The sequence below is a fragment of the Phodopus roborovskii genome, unplaced genomic scaffold (genome assembly GCF_943737965.1).
Source record: "Phodopus roborovskii unplaced genomic scaffold, PHOROB, whole genome shotgun sequence".
NCBI lineage: Eukaryota > Metazoa > Chordata > Mammalia > Rodentia > Cricetidae > Phodopus > Phodopus roborovskii.
The window spans coordinates 32,191,668-32,208,344 of NW_026126480.1; the positions used below are offsets into that span (position 1 = coordinate 32,191,668).

Consider the following 16,677-nt stretch of genomic DNA (forward strand, 5'->3'; position numbering starts at 1 on the left):
AGAGGAATGTCAGAGAGAGAGAGGAAGAGAGAGAGGAAGAGAGAGAGGAATGTCAGAGAGAGAGAGGAAGAGAGAGAGAGAGATTTACTATATAGCTTAGGATGGATTCTCTTGCATTAGCCTCCTGACAGTTGAAATTACAGTCATGAGCCACCACACCTGGCCTAAGGTTTCTGATTTTAAAGGATAGTTCTTCATTGTGCTTTTTCTATGTTCATGGAAGTAAAATATTGCACTCAGTAGCTTCAAGGCTGAATTCTGTATTCTCTTCCTTGGAACTATAGATTCACCTCTAGATACTCTATGTCCAGCACGATGTTACCCAAAATAGAAACAGTATGAATCTAAAATCAGATTGGGTTTACTCTTAGCCTTTTATTTAAGTAGAACACACTGGGAAATCCCATTGCCACAGCATTGTCAATTATCATTCAGTGAGCACACCCACAGCAGCATCCACACCATGATGCTGTTTCCGTGTGCTCTGGCCTGGTGACCTCCCAAAGCTTACAGGATTGTTAATGCTGTTCATTGCTGAGCTCTGCAGTATACAGGGTGTATTATTTTGTGACTGTCCCCTTTTTCTTCTCTTTGAGATTCATTTGCTCAGGATCCACCCCACCCCACCCACCCCAACCCCCTTGCCACCCAGAGCTTCTCTCATCAAAACGTTATCATGTTTATGTGAGGTATCTCATGTAGGTCTCAATAGAGCAGTTAATATTAAGTCTAGTTGAGATTAAGTCTAGTTGAGACTTGGAGAATGAACAGACTTTTGCCCGAATTAAGGAACAATGTAGGTGGAAGAAACAGTCTGTCTCTCACAGGGAGGACTGGAACTCAGGGGTGTTGAGAACACTGGCAGTAGTCAGGCTTCTGGAGCAGAAATTCCATGCTCTGTCCAAATGTTTTTAGAACTGTCACACCCCAGTTGTGCCCTGTATTTTTCTATGAACACAAGAATACACAAATTAACAATGTCATCACTGTTCGAGTGAATATGCTCTTACATATTGCATGTATGAATGTATGTGTGTTTGTGTATTTGGGCACTGTTACATGTGTATGAAGGTATATTTGCATGTGTATCAGGCAAATGTTGAGGCCCCAGGTTGACACCTTGATTACCCCCCCCATATACTCACTGAGGCAGAGCTGGCCAATGGAGCCATTCTGCAGGTCAGCTTACTCCAGAGATCCCTCTCTGTCTTCTGAGTACCAGAATTACAGGCGATCTACCAGGCTATCTAGCATTTATGAGGGTTGTGGAGATCCTAACTGTGGTGCTTAGCCTCATCCCAGCTCACATGAGTTTTACTTCTACAGCTTTCCAAATCTGAGTCTTGCTGGGCCTGTGCATATATGTATACCCACATAATTAGTAAATATTGCAAGGTTGTGTTTCAATGTCTGCCTACGTCTGTTTTCCTCACTGCATCAGCATTGGCTGATGATTGCTTTAAAAAGTCTACCAATCTAATATTGAAAAGGTTATTTATATTGCTTTCTTTGACTTCCCCCCATGAAAATATTGTATTTTTATGTTTATTGACCCTTTGATTTCTCTTTTCCTTTTATTTTCTGTCTCTTTTCTTCTGTGCTGACAACTGAACCTTACCCAAGCCTTCAGACACTGAGCTATTACCTCAAGCCCTGATTTCTCCCCTTGTATACATTTTCTAATTCGGATAGCAGGATACAGGAAAATGAGAATGAAAAAGGAGAAATGGGAGCTATGTGAGCATGCATATAATGAAGGACAAGGTGATGCCTGGATACAGTGAGATCAAGAATGATGGGAAGATGGTCCATTATCACCATCACCTTAGTAATCTGCTGTCTGTTCAGCAGTTTCCTGGCTGTAAGGAGTTCTGAAATAGTCAACACATCTGGTTACCGATGGTTCAGCTAACCATAGGTTATCGTGACAGAGGTCCTAGTGGCTTCTATGAGAAAGGGGATTGGTTGCTCAGGTTCAAACACATCCTGAAATTGGAGGCTGGAAACAATTCATTTCCTGCAATCAGATTGCCCCAGGCTCCAAGCCACCACACAGGCTGAACAACTACAGAGCTGTTTCCACAGAGATGCACCCTGGGTTTAGGAACACAGATGCTCACTCTTCGTCTAGCCTCAAGCATCATCTATTAGTTCTATTCATTAAAGAGCTGGCTTCAAAAGTCAGTATTTATGTGATGAGAGCTTACTTAGCCATTCGGGAAAAATGTGTGTATATTAAAAAAACTACATATATATTGAAAAATTAAGACATAAATTCTACACACATATAATTGAAAACATTTCCACTCATATTTTATTTTTATTATATAACTATGACTAAGAAATTAATTTGAGTTCTGAAATAGCATTCTTTTTGTGTATGTATCTGCGTGGTGTGTATGCACATGTGTGGGCACCCCTATGTGTAGGTACATGGAGGCCAGATGTTGATATTGTGAATCTTCCTCAACCATGCTTCCTTTCATTAAGGCACGGTAGGTCTCTTGCCGGCCTTATACTCACAGAGATTCTCCTACCTCTGCTTCCCAAGTGCTGAGATTAAAGGCTTGTGCTACCACCATCCAGCTAGTTTCTCAGACTTTGTAATCAGATCAGGCATGGGTATTCTCATGTCTTCTTCCATGTTGCTTTTCATGGGAATTTTTTTAAAAAAATATTTTTAACTCTTGTTTTTATGATTTAACTGGACATCTCTACGTCTTATGAGTGTATGCAATGTATATGTGGGGGTGGATGCCAGAAGAGGGAGTGGGATCTCCACCCCCAATCTCCTGTTGGATTGCAGGCACAAGTGAGATGCAAGACATGGGTAGTGGGAACTGAACTCAGGACCTCTGGAAAAGCAACAGGTGCTCTTTGCCACTGAACCATTTCTCCAGCTCCAGACATTTGGATTTTTAGTCACAGTGACTACTATGAAATCGACTTCATGAAGATAGAAGATGCATTGCCATTAAAAGGCAAGGTAGTGCAGCCAAGCTGTTGGGCTAGAGTTGCCTTGACCTGGTCTTGAAGTGGTTCCTGAGAGACACTGAGGAGCATCCCTGTGTTTCCTCTGGAAATTTAAAGTGTCCACAGTGTGAACACTTTAAAGTGTGACCTTGCAAGAGCTCAAGGCCGTGCCTTGGCACACAGTCTGGCAACTACAGGGTCATTTATTAGGTCTGGGGTAAATATCCGTGGGTTTTATCTGGTGTCATGGTCACAATGTCATCACAGATCTTCCCACATTCTTGCATGAGCAGAATAGCTGTCCATGCAAGAAAAGGGGAGGACAATGTACCATCTAATGCTAACTGCCTTTGAACTTCATCTGGACCTGGTGTCGGGATACAGGGACATTTTAAAGTAATAGCATCCAAATAAGAATAAAATAGAGGCCTTGGTTATATCAACCAGGCATTGGAAAGCTGTGAAGTCATTAGGAAAAGTTTATCACCCTAGCCTACTGGGATCTTTGTGGCTTCAGAGACCATTGTGAAGGGGCCATCCAGACACTTGGAAGTTCTCAGGGCGAGAAGCCGCTGGGTAACTAGAGACTTGCTACATGTTTTGGAGCTGTGGGATCCAAGCTTGCTTCCAGTGGGGGAGGGGTGTGTTTAGCCAACTAACAGCTACTTGGCCCAGGCAGGAGGGAGGGAGGGTCTAGTCTGATATTTAGAGAAATTGGAGTGTGTCAGAAGATCCTAGTAGAGCACATGAGAGCATGGGTCTGCTCCACTCTGTGGGCCCCTGCAGTGGGAGGTGAAACAGGGCATAGAAGGCCTGTGTGACTGGCCAAGGGCGGCTCTTTGAATGTGAAATGCCTCTGATGCTCTCCTGTGTTTGAACAACCCATCCCCAGCAGGTCGTGGGGCTGTGGAACCTTTCAAAGGTAGTGCCTTGAGTCTTGAGCCTCTGGCCCCCTTGCAGCCTGCTCTCTGCTTCCTGATTGTAGGATGCAATGTGACCCGCAGCAGTGCCTTCTCCACCATGATCGATGGTGCTCCTTCTTATGCTACGATAGACCCTTCCTCCCTTAAGTTGCTTCCTTGTTGGAGATACTGTCACTGGACTGACAGTACAGGGAGCAACCACCCTGGATGAAGAGTTACTGCAATGTTAGTAGCTGTGAGCCTGGGAGATGGTGAAATGGGTTATGGTCCATGCTTATTGAAAGAGTGTGTCTGAAGGGCTCAGTGCACACAGGCCTAAATGTAGGTATATAGTAAATGCTGGCTCTATCTGTCTGTCTGTCTGTTTATCACACACACACACACGTGTGTGTGTGTGTATGTGTGTGTGTGTGTGTGTGTGTGTGTGTGTGTGTGTACACATGTCACAGCTTAATGTGGGCAGCCTTGTATGTTATTCCTCACCTTCCATTTTGTTCTTTTAACACAGGGTCTTGGCTTATTGGATGCTGTGTGTACTAGGCTAACCAGCTCACTGGTGTCTGGGCATTCTCTTGCCTCTGCCTCCTGCCCTGCCTCTGCCTCTCCATGCTGTAGGAATCCTGGAATTATAGGCTTGCCGGACCACCTTAGGCTTTATAAGAGTTCTGGGGACTCAGATTCAAGTTTCATACTTACATGACAAGGACTTTATCACGGAGCCATCTCTCTATTTCTAGTTAGAGTTTTTAAAACAAGAAGGGGTGCTGGTTTGGGAGGAAACGGGAGAGAATTGTTCTGGAAGTCCAAAGGGGAGTGTGTGTGGTGACTATCTTATCTTGCTGCTCAAAAGGACACAGAAGGAAGGCTGAGGAAGCATCTCGTGCAGTGTGATGTTGGGGTAGGAGGAGGCAGGAAGCAGGATGGAAGATAACCAGCGTGAAGGCAAGGCCCAAACCTTTGGCCATGCAGAGATGCTCAGGGGGGCCTGTATCAGAGCTCTGGCTTGCAAGAAGTCAGCATACTGCCCAGCCATTGTCTGGGTGTATCCACTTCTATCTTGGAGTGGATACTAGTAATCTGCACCACTGTGTTCAAGTTCTTTAATCTCTTTGTGTCTCCTTTAATCATCAGAAAGTAGGGACAATGAGTAACAGGACTTATCTCAGGGCGGTTGTGAAAAGATTCAGTGTGCATGTGGGACTGGACATATAATGAGCTATTGGCAAGTGGCAGAGATGATCATTAAACTCCCTAGTCTTTAATAGTAGTCCTCCATCATCTCTACATATAGACACTGAAGTTCTCCATTTCTTTACACACAGACACTCAGATCAGAGCTCTCAGCCCTGCAGAATTCTGAAACTCAGTGGATAGAATAGTGATGGACTCACAGTCGCTATTTAAATATGTGTGAGACAATCAAGGAAGGAAGCAAATTGTACCTTTTCCCTCTCCCTCTCCCTCTTTGTCCTCCCTCCCTCTCTCTGTCATCCCTCCCTCCCCTCTCTCCTTCCTTCCCTTCTTTCCTCCCTCTTTCAGTATTGTCTGTCCTTCCGTTCATCTGCCTATCTACTTTTCTTGAAAGTTGATACATTATGGCTGAGCTTATTCTTTCCTTCCAATAGTGGCAAAGTGTGTGTGACGTGAAATGTACCACTTAACTAAAAAGTGTGCAGTTTAGTGGCATTGATTATCCTCAATTGTTTATCCATCTCTGCCATTCATCTCTAGGATATCTTCTCCCCCAACAAAAACCCAGGTCAATAGATAGATAGATAGGGTTTGTCCAGAGGTCAGAGGACAACCTGCAGGATTACAGGAGTTGGTTTTCTCACTCTACCTTGTAGGTCCTGAAGATCAAACTCAGTTATCAAACTTGGAGAAAAACTACTTTACCCACTAGGCCATCTTGCTCCCCCCAAGTCTTTTTTTTTTTTTTTTTTTTTTTTTGAGATAAGGTCTCATAAAGGCAAGCTGGCCTCAGACTTTCTCTGTAGCCAAGGATGACCTTGCACTGTTCTGTGCCCACCTCCCACATGCTGGGATTACAGGTGTGTGCTACCATGACAGATTGTGTGTGGTGCTAAGAGAGGCCCAGGGCTTCATGTGTGTTAAGCAAGTACTCTACCAAGTGAGCCCCATCCTGGCCCCATTCTTCTTTCTGTATTTATAAATGTGACTGTCTGGGTCCATCATAGAGGTGCAATTACATTGCCCTTTGTGACAGCTCACTGTTTTTATAATCCCCGGCTACGTTTTCCTGAAAAAGTGCTTTCTCTTTCGTGGCATGCCTAGGTCATGGAGTGTTCACCAGGTGAATGTAAGAAAATATACAAGGCTGTTAGTCAGTTCCTGGCACACAGAAGTGTACAGTGTGGCACCCAAGTATGTATTCTAAAGTTGATGGCCATTTTTATGTATGTAGTGTTCCATATGGCTATTGTAGGTGTTACAGCTCTGAGGAGAAAGGCTTTCCTAGTAGATGTCTTACAATTTTGAGGGGGAAAGCTTTCCCAAATGGAAGCATTATAGCTCTGAGGGGAAAAGTTTTTCCAATGTGTTAAGCTTTGCTTGTGTATATGTGTGTGTGTGTGGGGGGGGTTTCCCCACTACAAGTGTTACAGCTATGAGGGAAAAGGTATTCTGGCAGTTGGGAGCCAACGAATACCACAAAGTCACACTGCCCAACAAACTTCACAAAGAGATTGGGAGGAGGCTGCCTCTGTTCTGATGAGAAGCAGTAGAGAACTGAGCAGAAGACCGGGTTTGTATAGGGTTTCTCGGGGGACAGAGCTTGCCAGGGTGGAGATTTCCATGGTGAGGATTAGGGAGACTTTAAGTCTTTTTACTCCCTTAGGTGGAGCTGGTTTCCGGAGGGGCTGGCTCTGGCCCTTATGGTAGGTAGAGTTTTCTGTGAGAGGAGCCTGGTGGTTTTGAGGTCCTCAAGGGTGGGGCTTGGACACTTGTACTTTGAGGGGCTTATGGGTATATTCTGAAATGAAGGACGCTGCCTTGGGCCCTTCTCATTTATTCACTCTGAAACTTTGTAAGGAAGCCATGATATGGGTTCAGTCACTGCAGGGAAAACAGTGAAGATGAAGAGAGTTCAGTTGTTCTCAGTTACATGGCTAGCTCCTGGCTTGGTCATGCTGAGCTGGGTTTCAATTCAGGCAGTCTGAGTTTGGGGCGCGCGGGGACGTGCGCGCGTGCGCGTGTGTATGTGTGTGTGTGTGCGCGAGCGTGCAAGGGTATGCGCGTTTGTGTGTGTGTGTGTGTGTGTGTGTGTGTGTGTGTATATCTCATTGGTGGTGCCTTGGCTTTGAGTGTGTGAGGCTGTAGGCCCACCCATCACCAGGTTTCCAAAGTCTACCAGCTTTACCATACACAGCAGTGGTACATTGTCTCTATTGCTTCAGGCACCCAGCAGCCACCATCTACACACAGGCTTGCTGGGTCGAGTTATCAGGATGGCTGTGGAAAAGGTCCTAGGTGAGAAGAGGGTGCATGGCGACCGTGGCACACTAATGGTGGAGGAGTTGGCTGCTACTGAGTGTGCAATTCTCTGCTGGCGGGGCCCTCCTCATGCCTGCGCCACCTTTGGACCCTGGAGAGATGAGGCACTATGGAGGGGGCTGGGAGTATGCTGCACGTGATGCAAGCAGGCCACACCTTTCCTGTTGCTGGCACCAAGCCCAGCAATCATTGATCCCACGTGGCCCTTGCCCTGTTGAGATTAGAAAAAAAAAAGTTTACTCTTCTGGGGCACCTCCCATTCAGGCTTTATTGCTTTCTGGACACCTTTGTGGAACGTCCCCAGACCTTTAAAAGAGCAGCCTGTAGCGGTCCAATCTCTGTCCTGGAGATAAGTGCGCACATCTTAGTGCAGCTTGTGCAGCTCCTGATAGCTCCGGCTTGAACCTTCTCGCATTCATGTCTGGGGAGGTGAGTTTGTTGCCGGGGCAAGGGTACCAAGAATGTGTTCAAGGCTGGGGAATGGGGGCTTCCGTTTGGGAACCACTGCCACCCATGTTTCCTCTTTTTCCCTACGGCAGGCACCGATGTGTGAGGTGGACCTAGGTGGCGGCAAGATAAAGGAGACCAACATGGGTGGCAGATGCCGTGTGTCCTGTTATGAGCGATACATACAGCCGTGTATGGCAGAACTTTTGGGTTCTGCCCTCTTCATCTTCATCGGGTGCCTATCGGTCATTGAGAACAGTCCAAACACTGGGCTTCTGCAGCCAGCCCTGGCTCATGGGCTGGCCTTGGGGCTCATCATCGCTGTCTTGGGAAACATCAGGTGAGACCAGCTCCCAGCATTTAGCCTAGTGCCAATCTAGAGAGTTCTTAGTTAGGCATCCACTTGGGGGTCTTACAAATGGAGGTGGGGTCACCTAGCTCTACAGCCTGTGGATTCTGTGGGCAGATCATTCTCCAAGCCTATTAAATGGGAATAATAATGTTAACTTTTTAAAAGTTATTTTTCAAGGCAACACACATCTATTGCTTAACCATGCCTCTGCTCTACACTGAACACCGAGTACTCTTGATGTCATTCTCATGGCAAATTGATGGAATAGGTTGTGTTATTACCCTTCTCCCCTCCCCCCACCCCGTTTTTTGTGAAAGAGAAAGTCCACATCATCATTGGTATATGCCAGGAGTCAAATTCAAGCTGTCTGGTGCCCGAAGTTGGGTGCCTCAGGACTGTGAGACGTTCAACCCTCTCTGCTCTTGCTGTTATGTTTTGGGAATGGATTAGTAAACGTGAAGCAGCACAGGAGATCTGACTGGGGTTTTATTTATCCACTGTTGTACACAGAAGGCTGCCCGGGCTTCATCCAGACAGGAGGTGTTTTTTTGTGGGGCCAGAAAGATGACCCGTCTCTTGCTTGGCTTTTAGCTGTGTAGGGGCTCAGTAGGATGGATTGTGGGGAGGAGGGTCATTTCCTAGAAGAACCAACTGCTAAGGTGGATATCCCCCGCTAGAGGCATCTGACTGTGTGAACTGGGTTAGGGCTGTTCTCTATTTAATCTCACTCAAAAGCAGATCTGATTGAGAACAGTGACATGCTGTTCTTTGGAAAGCAAGAACAGACACTTTACTGTCTCTTTAAATGTTCAAGGGAAGCTGTGAGTGGGATGGAAAGCACAAGACTTTTTATCTAGGTAGGCCTGTTGGTTTCCTGGCTGGGTGACCAACATGAGCCACTGAGTCTCTGTGCAATTGTGTGACACAGAAGATGGCAACAGCTGCAGTTCAGTGAAGCCCCTAGTATGACTAGCAGGCAGAGATGCATGCTGAACACACACCAACATCTTGGTTTTGCAGTCTGTGTGTGGTGTGCAGATCTGGCACCTGGTCACATTTCTGGAGGGCTGGGCCAAGCTCTGAGGAGTCTGGGGGAATTCATGGATGTTTTCCCTATGTGTTTGTTCCCAAGGCCACCTAGGGCCTGGCTTTAGGGGCTGTTCTACCCATTGCCAGCTCCCTCTGTGCATCTCATCTCATCACAAGGCTTTTCAGGGAAAATGCGGATTTGCTGCATTTCTGCTTATGGCAGGGCCCAGGCTGACTCTAGCCTGCAGGCTAGTTTGGGGGACAGGCTAAAGTGCATATTTTCACTCTGTGGTGAGCCCTGGACCTTGTCCTCAAGGCTTCCTTTTCCTCTTGGCTGTAGTGGTGGACACTTCAACCCTGCTGTGTCGCTGGCAGTTACACTCATTGGAGGCCTCAACATCATGCTGCTTATTCCCTACTGGATCGCCCAGCTGTTTGGGGGACTGATTGGGGCTGCCTTGGCTAAGGTCAGTAATCCCTGCTGGGACCGGGCTGGTGGCTTGTCTCTGATGGGATTCCCTTTCCCTTTCCCTTCTCTTTCCTTAGGGTTGGTACTCAGTTTATGCTTGAAATGTTTCCACCAATCAAAAAAGCTAGTTCTGGGGCCAAGGAAATGCCCCCAACAAATAAGAGCACTGGCTGCTCCCCCAGAGGACCTGGGTTTGACTCCCAGCACCCATGTAGCAGCTCACAACCATCTGGAACTTGAGTTCCAAAGGTCCCATACCCTCTTCTGTCCCCTGTGGTCACCAGGCATGCATGGGGGACTCAGACATACATGAACACAAAACACTCATACACATAAAAATAAAACACTTTGTAAAAGAACAAGCTCTTTTTAGCTGCAGGTTTTCCATCACCCAGCACTGGTGATGGAACATAGGGCCTTCAGCATACTAGAGATGTACTCTACCATCGACTTTATCCCCAGCCTGGGCCAAAGATTTTATAGTTTATACATAATTCCATGGGCTCTTCTCTCCCTCCTTCCCTCCTCCTTTCCATTCTTCCCTTCTCCCCACTTCTGATTCCCACCAGTGCCTGCTCCCTGAGGCTAACTCAGCCTTCCTCAAGGCCTGAAGGTCCTGCCTGCCATGTCTTCAGCTTCCAGAGCTTGTGAGGCAAGCTAGTTTTGTGCTCTTTTCCTCAAAGGGGGTTATCTAAGCAGCCTAGGCTTTAGGACACAACACTCGTTACCCTCAATTATCAGGTGAGCACAGCAAGGTTCAGCGAGGCCTTGTAGCTCCTGAAGTCACATGTAAAAACAGAAGGAACTGGGACATGGGCACAGATATGTCGCACTGCATGTGGGCTGGAGCACAGGCCTGCATGGTTGGCCCTGTGCCCAGTTCCTGGCTTCTCTCTGTCCAAGGCTGAGTGGTTTTTCGCCACAGGCGGTGAGTCCGGAGGAGAGGTTCTGGAATGCATCTGGGGCGGCCTTCGCAACAGTCCAGGAGGAAGGGCAGGTGGCAGCAGCCGTGGGAGCAGAGATCATTCTGACAATGCTGTTGGCATTGGCCGTGTGTATGGGTGCCGTCAATGACAAGACGAAGGGCCCTCTGGCGCCATTCTCCATTGGCTTCTCTGTTGTTGTAGATATTTTGGCAGGGTAAGTGTCCCTCAGTAGTGTGATCACCATGCCAAGATGTGGGCTACATCAGGGCTGAGGGCTGCAACCTCAGTTGCCAAGAGGGACCAGGAAAATGTGGCAAATGGAGCTATGGGCTGGTTTGAGGCAGATACTGGGCAATGGTGGGTGATGTGGCAGACAGTGCTAGGTGAATTTTGGTTGTGTGAAAATATGGTGACCCTTCTACTTCATTTAAGGCTAAGTCAGAGATCTGGATTAACCCCTATTCACATTCTCTCTTATTTTGAGTCTCTTTTTAGTTGTAGGAAGGCATTAAGGAGATGCAGTTGGGTAAGGAATCATTTAATCATTTCTCCCATTGTACAGGTAGTCAAATTGAGGTTCAGAAAGGCAAGAAATATCTTAGGATCATTGAGTATCTAAATAAAGTGACAGACCTGGGATAATCACCCACAAGATGATGAAGTGTGTAAGAGGTCACTTCCAAAAAATCAATTCTTTTCTTCCTTTTGGATACAGAACCAAACCTTTCTCAGGGTTCAGGTCTCTTTGCCACTTGGGTGTGCTGGGAATGCAGTAGATCAGTAGTAGTGGTGCTTTTCTGCCCCCTAGTGGCAGTTGCTTTACTTACATGTGTGCTCCACTACTTGGACTGCCTTTTGGGTTTGGAACCCAGAGAAGGAAGGCTGCAGGACCCAGCCTGAAGGCATGGGGTCTGCAGACAGAATCTAGGGCTAGAGGTGTGCCTTGGAAACATGTTCCCTCTGGTGAGCTTGGGGTACATGCCCCCTTTAGTGTGCCTGGGAAACAGACCCCCTCTAGGGGAGGAAGGCCCAGATCCGTGGCATGAGGACCTCAGTGGGCCAGCCACACTATAGTGATCAAGACATGCACATTTTGTCATTTGTTCCTGGCTACAACCTATGGGATGGGCACATTCATCTCAGTGGACATGCAGAGAGGTTAGACAAAGGTTACAAAGTAGAATTGCCCAGGCTGGACTTTGAATGTAGGTCAACCGGACTCAAAAGTGGGTGACATTCCTCGGGCTTTGATTTATAGACTTTGGAAAGGAAAGTTTCCATTTTTTATTCCTGCCATGACTAAGCAGGTGTTTCTGCTGGCCGCTATTCTAGAACAGTGTGCAGGGAGTGGCCTATATGAGGGTCATGTAGGCATCATCTTTGGCTGCCTGGTACTAAAGTCCTTTTATAGTCTCTGAGATCTGCCCAGGCCCCCTGGTATGGGAGTTTAGAGAGGATGTCTGGGTGGAGTAGTCTGAGATGCTGGTGAACTGTGTATCTTTGTGTCTGCAGGGGTGGAATCTCTGGAGCCTGCATGAACCCGGCTCGTGCCTTTGGACCTGCTGTGATGGCTGGCTATTGGGACTTCCATTGGATCTACTGGTTGGGGCCCCTCCTGGCTGGCCTCCTTGTAGGACTGCTCATTAGGTAGGAGGGTGACAGGGAGTCTACAGCTAGTAGATTGGCACTCACTTGAGCTTGGAGGGTAAAGTGAATCTTCAGAGGGAATTAAGCTGGCTCTGTCTAGGGCCATTGGATCCAAGTGACAGAAATCCACCTTATAAGGGCTCTAAGAAGTGCTCAAACATGTTTCTGGGGACTTGGGATATCTCATAGACTTTCCTTTCCTATGGGTGAGCTTCACCTTTAGACAGGCTTATGTTTTTCATTTAAGTTTTTGTTTTGTACAATATATTTGTATCATATTCTTTTCCCTCAAGGCACCAACTCCTCCCAGGTCCTCCCCAACCCCCTTCAACTGTGTCTGGAGGGCCAGATCTGGACTGGCTGTGTAGCCTTCTTGTACCATTGCCTACTGTAGTCCAGGGGCCTCAGGCCATGCCCGGGACCTAGTGTAAAACATCACTAGTCACTCTGTTACTGATTGCTGAATGGCCACCACAAGCATCATTTGCCTGACAGGGCTGAGCTCAGGAAGATACCTGTCTACAGAGTTCTGGGCCTGGAGCTTTATAATGGGAAGCTGGGTCTTTCTCCCATGGAAATGGAGACCTCACAGGACAATTTACTTTCAGGCTCTTCATTGGAGATGAGAAAACCCGCCTAATCCTAAAGGCAAGATGAAGAAACACTGCTGGGTGTCCTCACTGCCTGGGTTCTCAGCTGCCTGTCCTGAGCTGAGGACAGGACAACTGGATCATTTCCTGCAGGGCTGAGCTCAGAAGAGCCACTGTGGCAGCAGCTGACCTTGGCATGGCTTCTTAGGTAGATTGGATGCTGCTATGTCCTGAGTAAGCTCCCAGAACCTGGAATTCCTTTGTGTCCACGGACTGTGCCTGGGGAATGTGTGACCAGCAATGTCTAAAGACAGATGGAGATCACACAGAAAAAGTTATTCTTGAGAGGGCAGGTCACAGGAGAGATGAGTAGGTGGAGAACGTGGGTGCTGAAGCTCATTTCCCCCAGCCTTTTTAAATATATATATATATATATATATATACATATATATATATATGTATATATATATATGTACACACACACACACACACACACACACACACACACACACACACACACACACATTGGGTTTGGAACCCAAGGTCTCATGTGTACTAGGGGAGCACTTTTTCTATTGAGCCTCCTGCTCTTCCCAGCCTCTTTCCTCTTGATTTCACTGTTACAGAAGGGGCTTCAGGAGCCCAAGGACCTCTTTGCTTCCCCAGCTTCCAATTCGATGATGTAATAAATGGCTTAGTGTTTCTTTCCAGTTGTCTTGATTGACATCTCTTTCATTTAAGACATGGATGTGGATGGGGAGAAAATTAAAGTCTGCTGGAGCTTTCCCTGTACAGAATCTGGCTAAACGTAGTAGAGGCTGGTTTCCTGAGCTGATGTATGGACTTAGGATATGGTCCCACTCAGAGCCTGCCCACACTCAGACAGACCCACTGTGGTACTCAGCCTGGATCACCATGTTCATTTCCTTAGACTCTATTTAGAAGACCATGCTGAACACTGAATTTAGAGTTCAGGGCCTTGGTGAATGAATGCCCAGTACTGTCTGGGTATGGACCGATCCCCATTCATTGCACTCCAATCGGGGATGGGGTGGGGGTGGGGCAAAACTGCAAGAATTCCCCATGGGAGAAGAATAGCAGCAAGCAGTAGAGACTAGGTACAGTGAGCCAGTGGCATGTGGGTGGGAGATATGAGTAGAATAAAGAAGAGAGAATAAGACACGGTAGCAACACCATCTTCCAGGTACAGCATGCATTTTCTCTAAGAACTATGGGTCTGACTCCCAGCACTTACATGATGGCTCATGACTGTCTCTAACTCCAGTGTCAAGGGTATCTGGCTCCCCTCTCTGGCCTCCTGGGCATTGGATGTACATGGTGCACAAACCTAAATATAGGCAAAACATTCATATACATAATCCAAAAATGCATCGAAAAGATCATGCATCATGATCAAGTTATCTTCATGCCAGAGAGACAGAGACAGAGATTTCAACATACAAAAATAGATGAATGTTAAAAAACTAGATAAATGTGACCCACCACACAGACTGAAAAAAAAAACACCCACATGATCATCTCATTAGATAATGAAAAAGCCTTTGACAAAACCCAACATTCCTTCATGATAAAAGTTCCAGAGAGACTAGGGATACAAGGGACATACCTCAACACAATAAAGGCAATTTATAGCAAGCCCATATCCAATATTAATCTAGACAGAGACAAACGCAAATGAAACATGATTCCATTAAAATCAGGAACAAGACAAGGATGTCTATTTGTTCCATACCTACTTAATACTTCAATTCTTAGCTAGAGCAATAAGACAACTGAAGATCAAGAGGATACAAATAGAAAAGGAAGAAGCAAAAATATATTTGTAGTTTGTATGAATTTGTACATAAAAGACCCTAATAACCCTGCTAGGAAACTTCTACAGAAGCTAACACTTCCAGCAAAGCATCAGGATGCAAAATTAATATACAAAACCAGTAGCCTGCCTTCTTCAAATGATGGACTAAGAAAGAAATCAGGGAGACAGCATTTTTTTTTTTTATAATAGCCTAAATTTTTTTCCCCTTGGGATAAGTCTAACCAAGAAAGTGAAGGACTTGTATAATAAAACTTTAGCCAGGTGGTGGTGGCAAGAGTGGGGTGGGTGTTGGTGGCACACACCTTTAATCCCAGCAGCCAGGAAGCAGAGGCAGGGTGAGGCCTGCCTGATCTACAGAGTGAGTTCCAGGACAGCCAGGGATACACAGACACACTCTGTCTTGAAAAACAAAACAAATAATACTTTCCCACCCCCCAAACTTGAAGACATTGAAGAAAGAAATTGAACAAGACATCAGATGATGGAAAAGTCTCCTGTGCTCATGGATCAGTAGGATTAATACAATGAAAATAGCCATCCTACCAAAAGCAATCTTCAGGTTCAACACAATCCACATCAAAATTCCAACAAAATTCATAAAAGAAATTGAAAAACAAAAAGCTCACAATTTTAAGTTTCATACGAAAACACAAAACAAAACAAAACAAAACAAAACAAAACAAAACAAAAAAACCCAGGATAGCTAAAACAATCTCAAATGATAAAAGAACTGCAGGAAGTATTACCATCCTAGATTTCAAGTTGTACTACAGAGCTATAGTGATAAAAATAGTATGGTATTGGCATGAAAACAGACATGTTGATCAATGGAATCAAGCTGAAGGCCCAGGCATAGTTCATATACCTATGAACACCTGATTTTTTGTCAAAAAAACTAAAAATATACACAGGGAGAAGTGACAGCATCCTCAACAAATGGTGGTCAAACCTGAATGGATGCATGTAGAAGAATCCATGTAGATCCATACTTAGCACTCTGCACAAAACTCAACTCCAGATGGATCAACATAAAACCAGATACCCTGAATCTGACAGAAGAGAAAGTGGGGGATAGGCTTGAACTCATCGGCATAGGAAAAGATTTTCTGAACAGAACATCATTATCACAGGCACAACAATCAGTAAATGGGACCCCATAAAACTGAAAACCTTCTGTATGGCAAAGGACATCATGATTTGGACAAAGTGGCAGGCTATTGAATGGGAAAGAGCTTTACCAATTTTACATACCCACTACAGGATTAGTATCTAAAGTATATAAAGAACTACAAAAACTGGACATCAAGAAAACAAATAAAAATGGGGTACAGGTCTAAGCAAAGAGTTCTCAAAAGATGAAACACAAATGGCTGAGATACACTTTAAGAAATGGTCAATGGGGCCAGGCAGTGGTGGCACATGCCTATTTAATCCCAGCACTTAGGAGGCAGAGGCAGGCAGATCTTTGTGAGTTCAAGGCCAGCCTGGGCTACAGAGTGAGTTTCAGGACAGTTAAGGCTACACAGAGAAACCCTGTCTCAAAAAGAAAGGAAGGAAGGAAGGAAGGAAGGAAGGTAGAGAGGAAGGAAGGAAGGAAGGAGGAAGTCATTAGGGAAATGCAAATCAAAACTACTTTGAGATTTCATTTTACACCAATCAGAATGGTCAAGATCAGAAACAAATGATAGTTCAAACTGGCAAGAATATGGAGAAAGGGAAATATTCATACATTGCTGGTGGGAGTGCAAACTCATACAGCCAGTATGGAAATCAGTGTGACAGTTTCTCAGAAAGCTGGGAATTGATTTACCTCAAGATCCAGCTATACTGTCCTTGGGCATATACCTCAAGGACCCTACTACATGCTCCTTGCTTCTCTATTCATAATAGAGATTGGAAACAGCCAAGTTGTCCATGAATAAATAATGAAAATGTAGTACATTTACATAATGGAATGTTACTAGTAGGTTT

The 16,677-nt window shown here is 45.7% G+C and overlaps 1 protein-coding gene across 1 annotated transcript; it reads left to right on the top strand.

Moving 5' to 3' along the window:
* The first annotated feature begins 7,738 nt into the window (after positions 1–7,738).
* On the top strand, positions 7,739–13,069 carry Aqp8 (aquaporin 8). The gene is made up of 6 exons (XM_051192899.1): positions 7,739–7,838; positions 7,949–8,196; positions 9,578–9,704; positions 10,632–10,846; positions 12,145–12,279; positions 12,888–13,069. Exons 1-6 carry the CDS (start codon positions 7,827–7,829, stop codon positions 12,934–12,936), a joined length of 786 nt encoding a protein of 261 aa, XP_051048856.1. The 5' UTR covers positions 7,739–7,826; the 3' UTR covers positions 12,937–13,069.
* The last annotated feature ends 3,608 nt before the right edge of the window (positions 13,070–16,677 follow it).

Coding starts and splice junctions, on each gene's coding strand:
- Aqp8 (XM_051192899.1), top strand. Junction 10,847..12,144: donor GTTGTAGATATTTTGGCAGG/GTAAGTGTCCCT, acceptor TTGTGTCTGCAG/GGGTGGAATCTCTGGAGCCT. Junction 12,280..12,887: donor CTTGTAGGACTGCTCATTAG/GTAGGAGGGTGA, acceptor ATTTACTTTCAG/GCTCTTCATTGGAGATGAGA.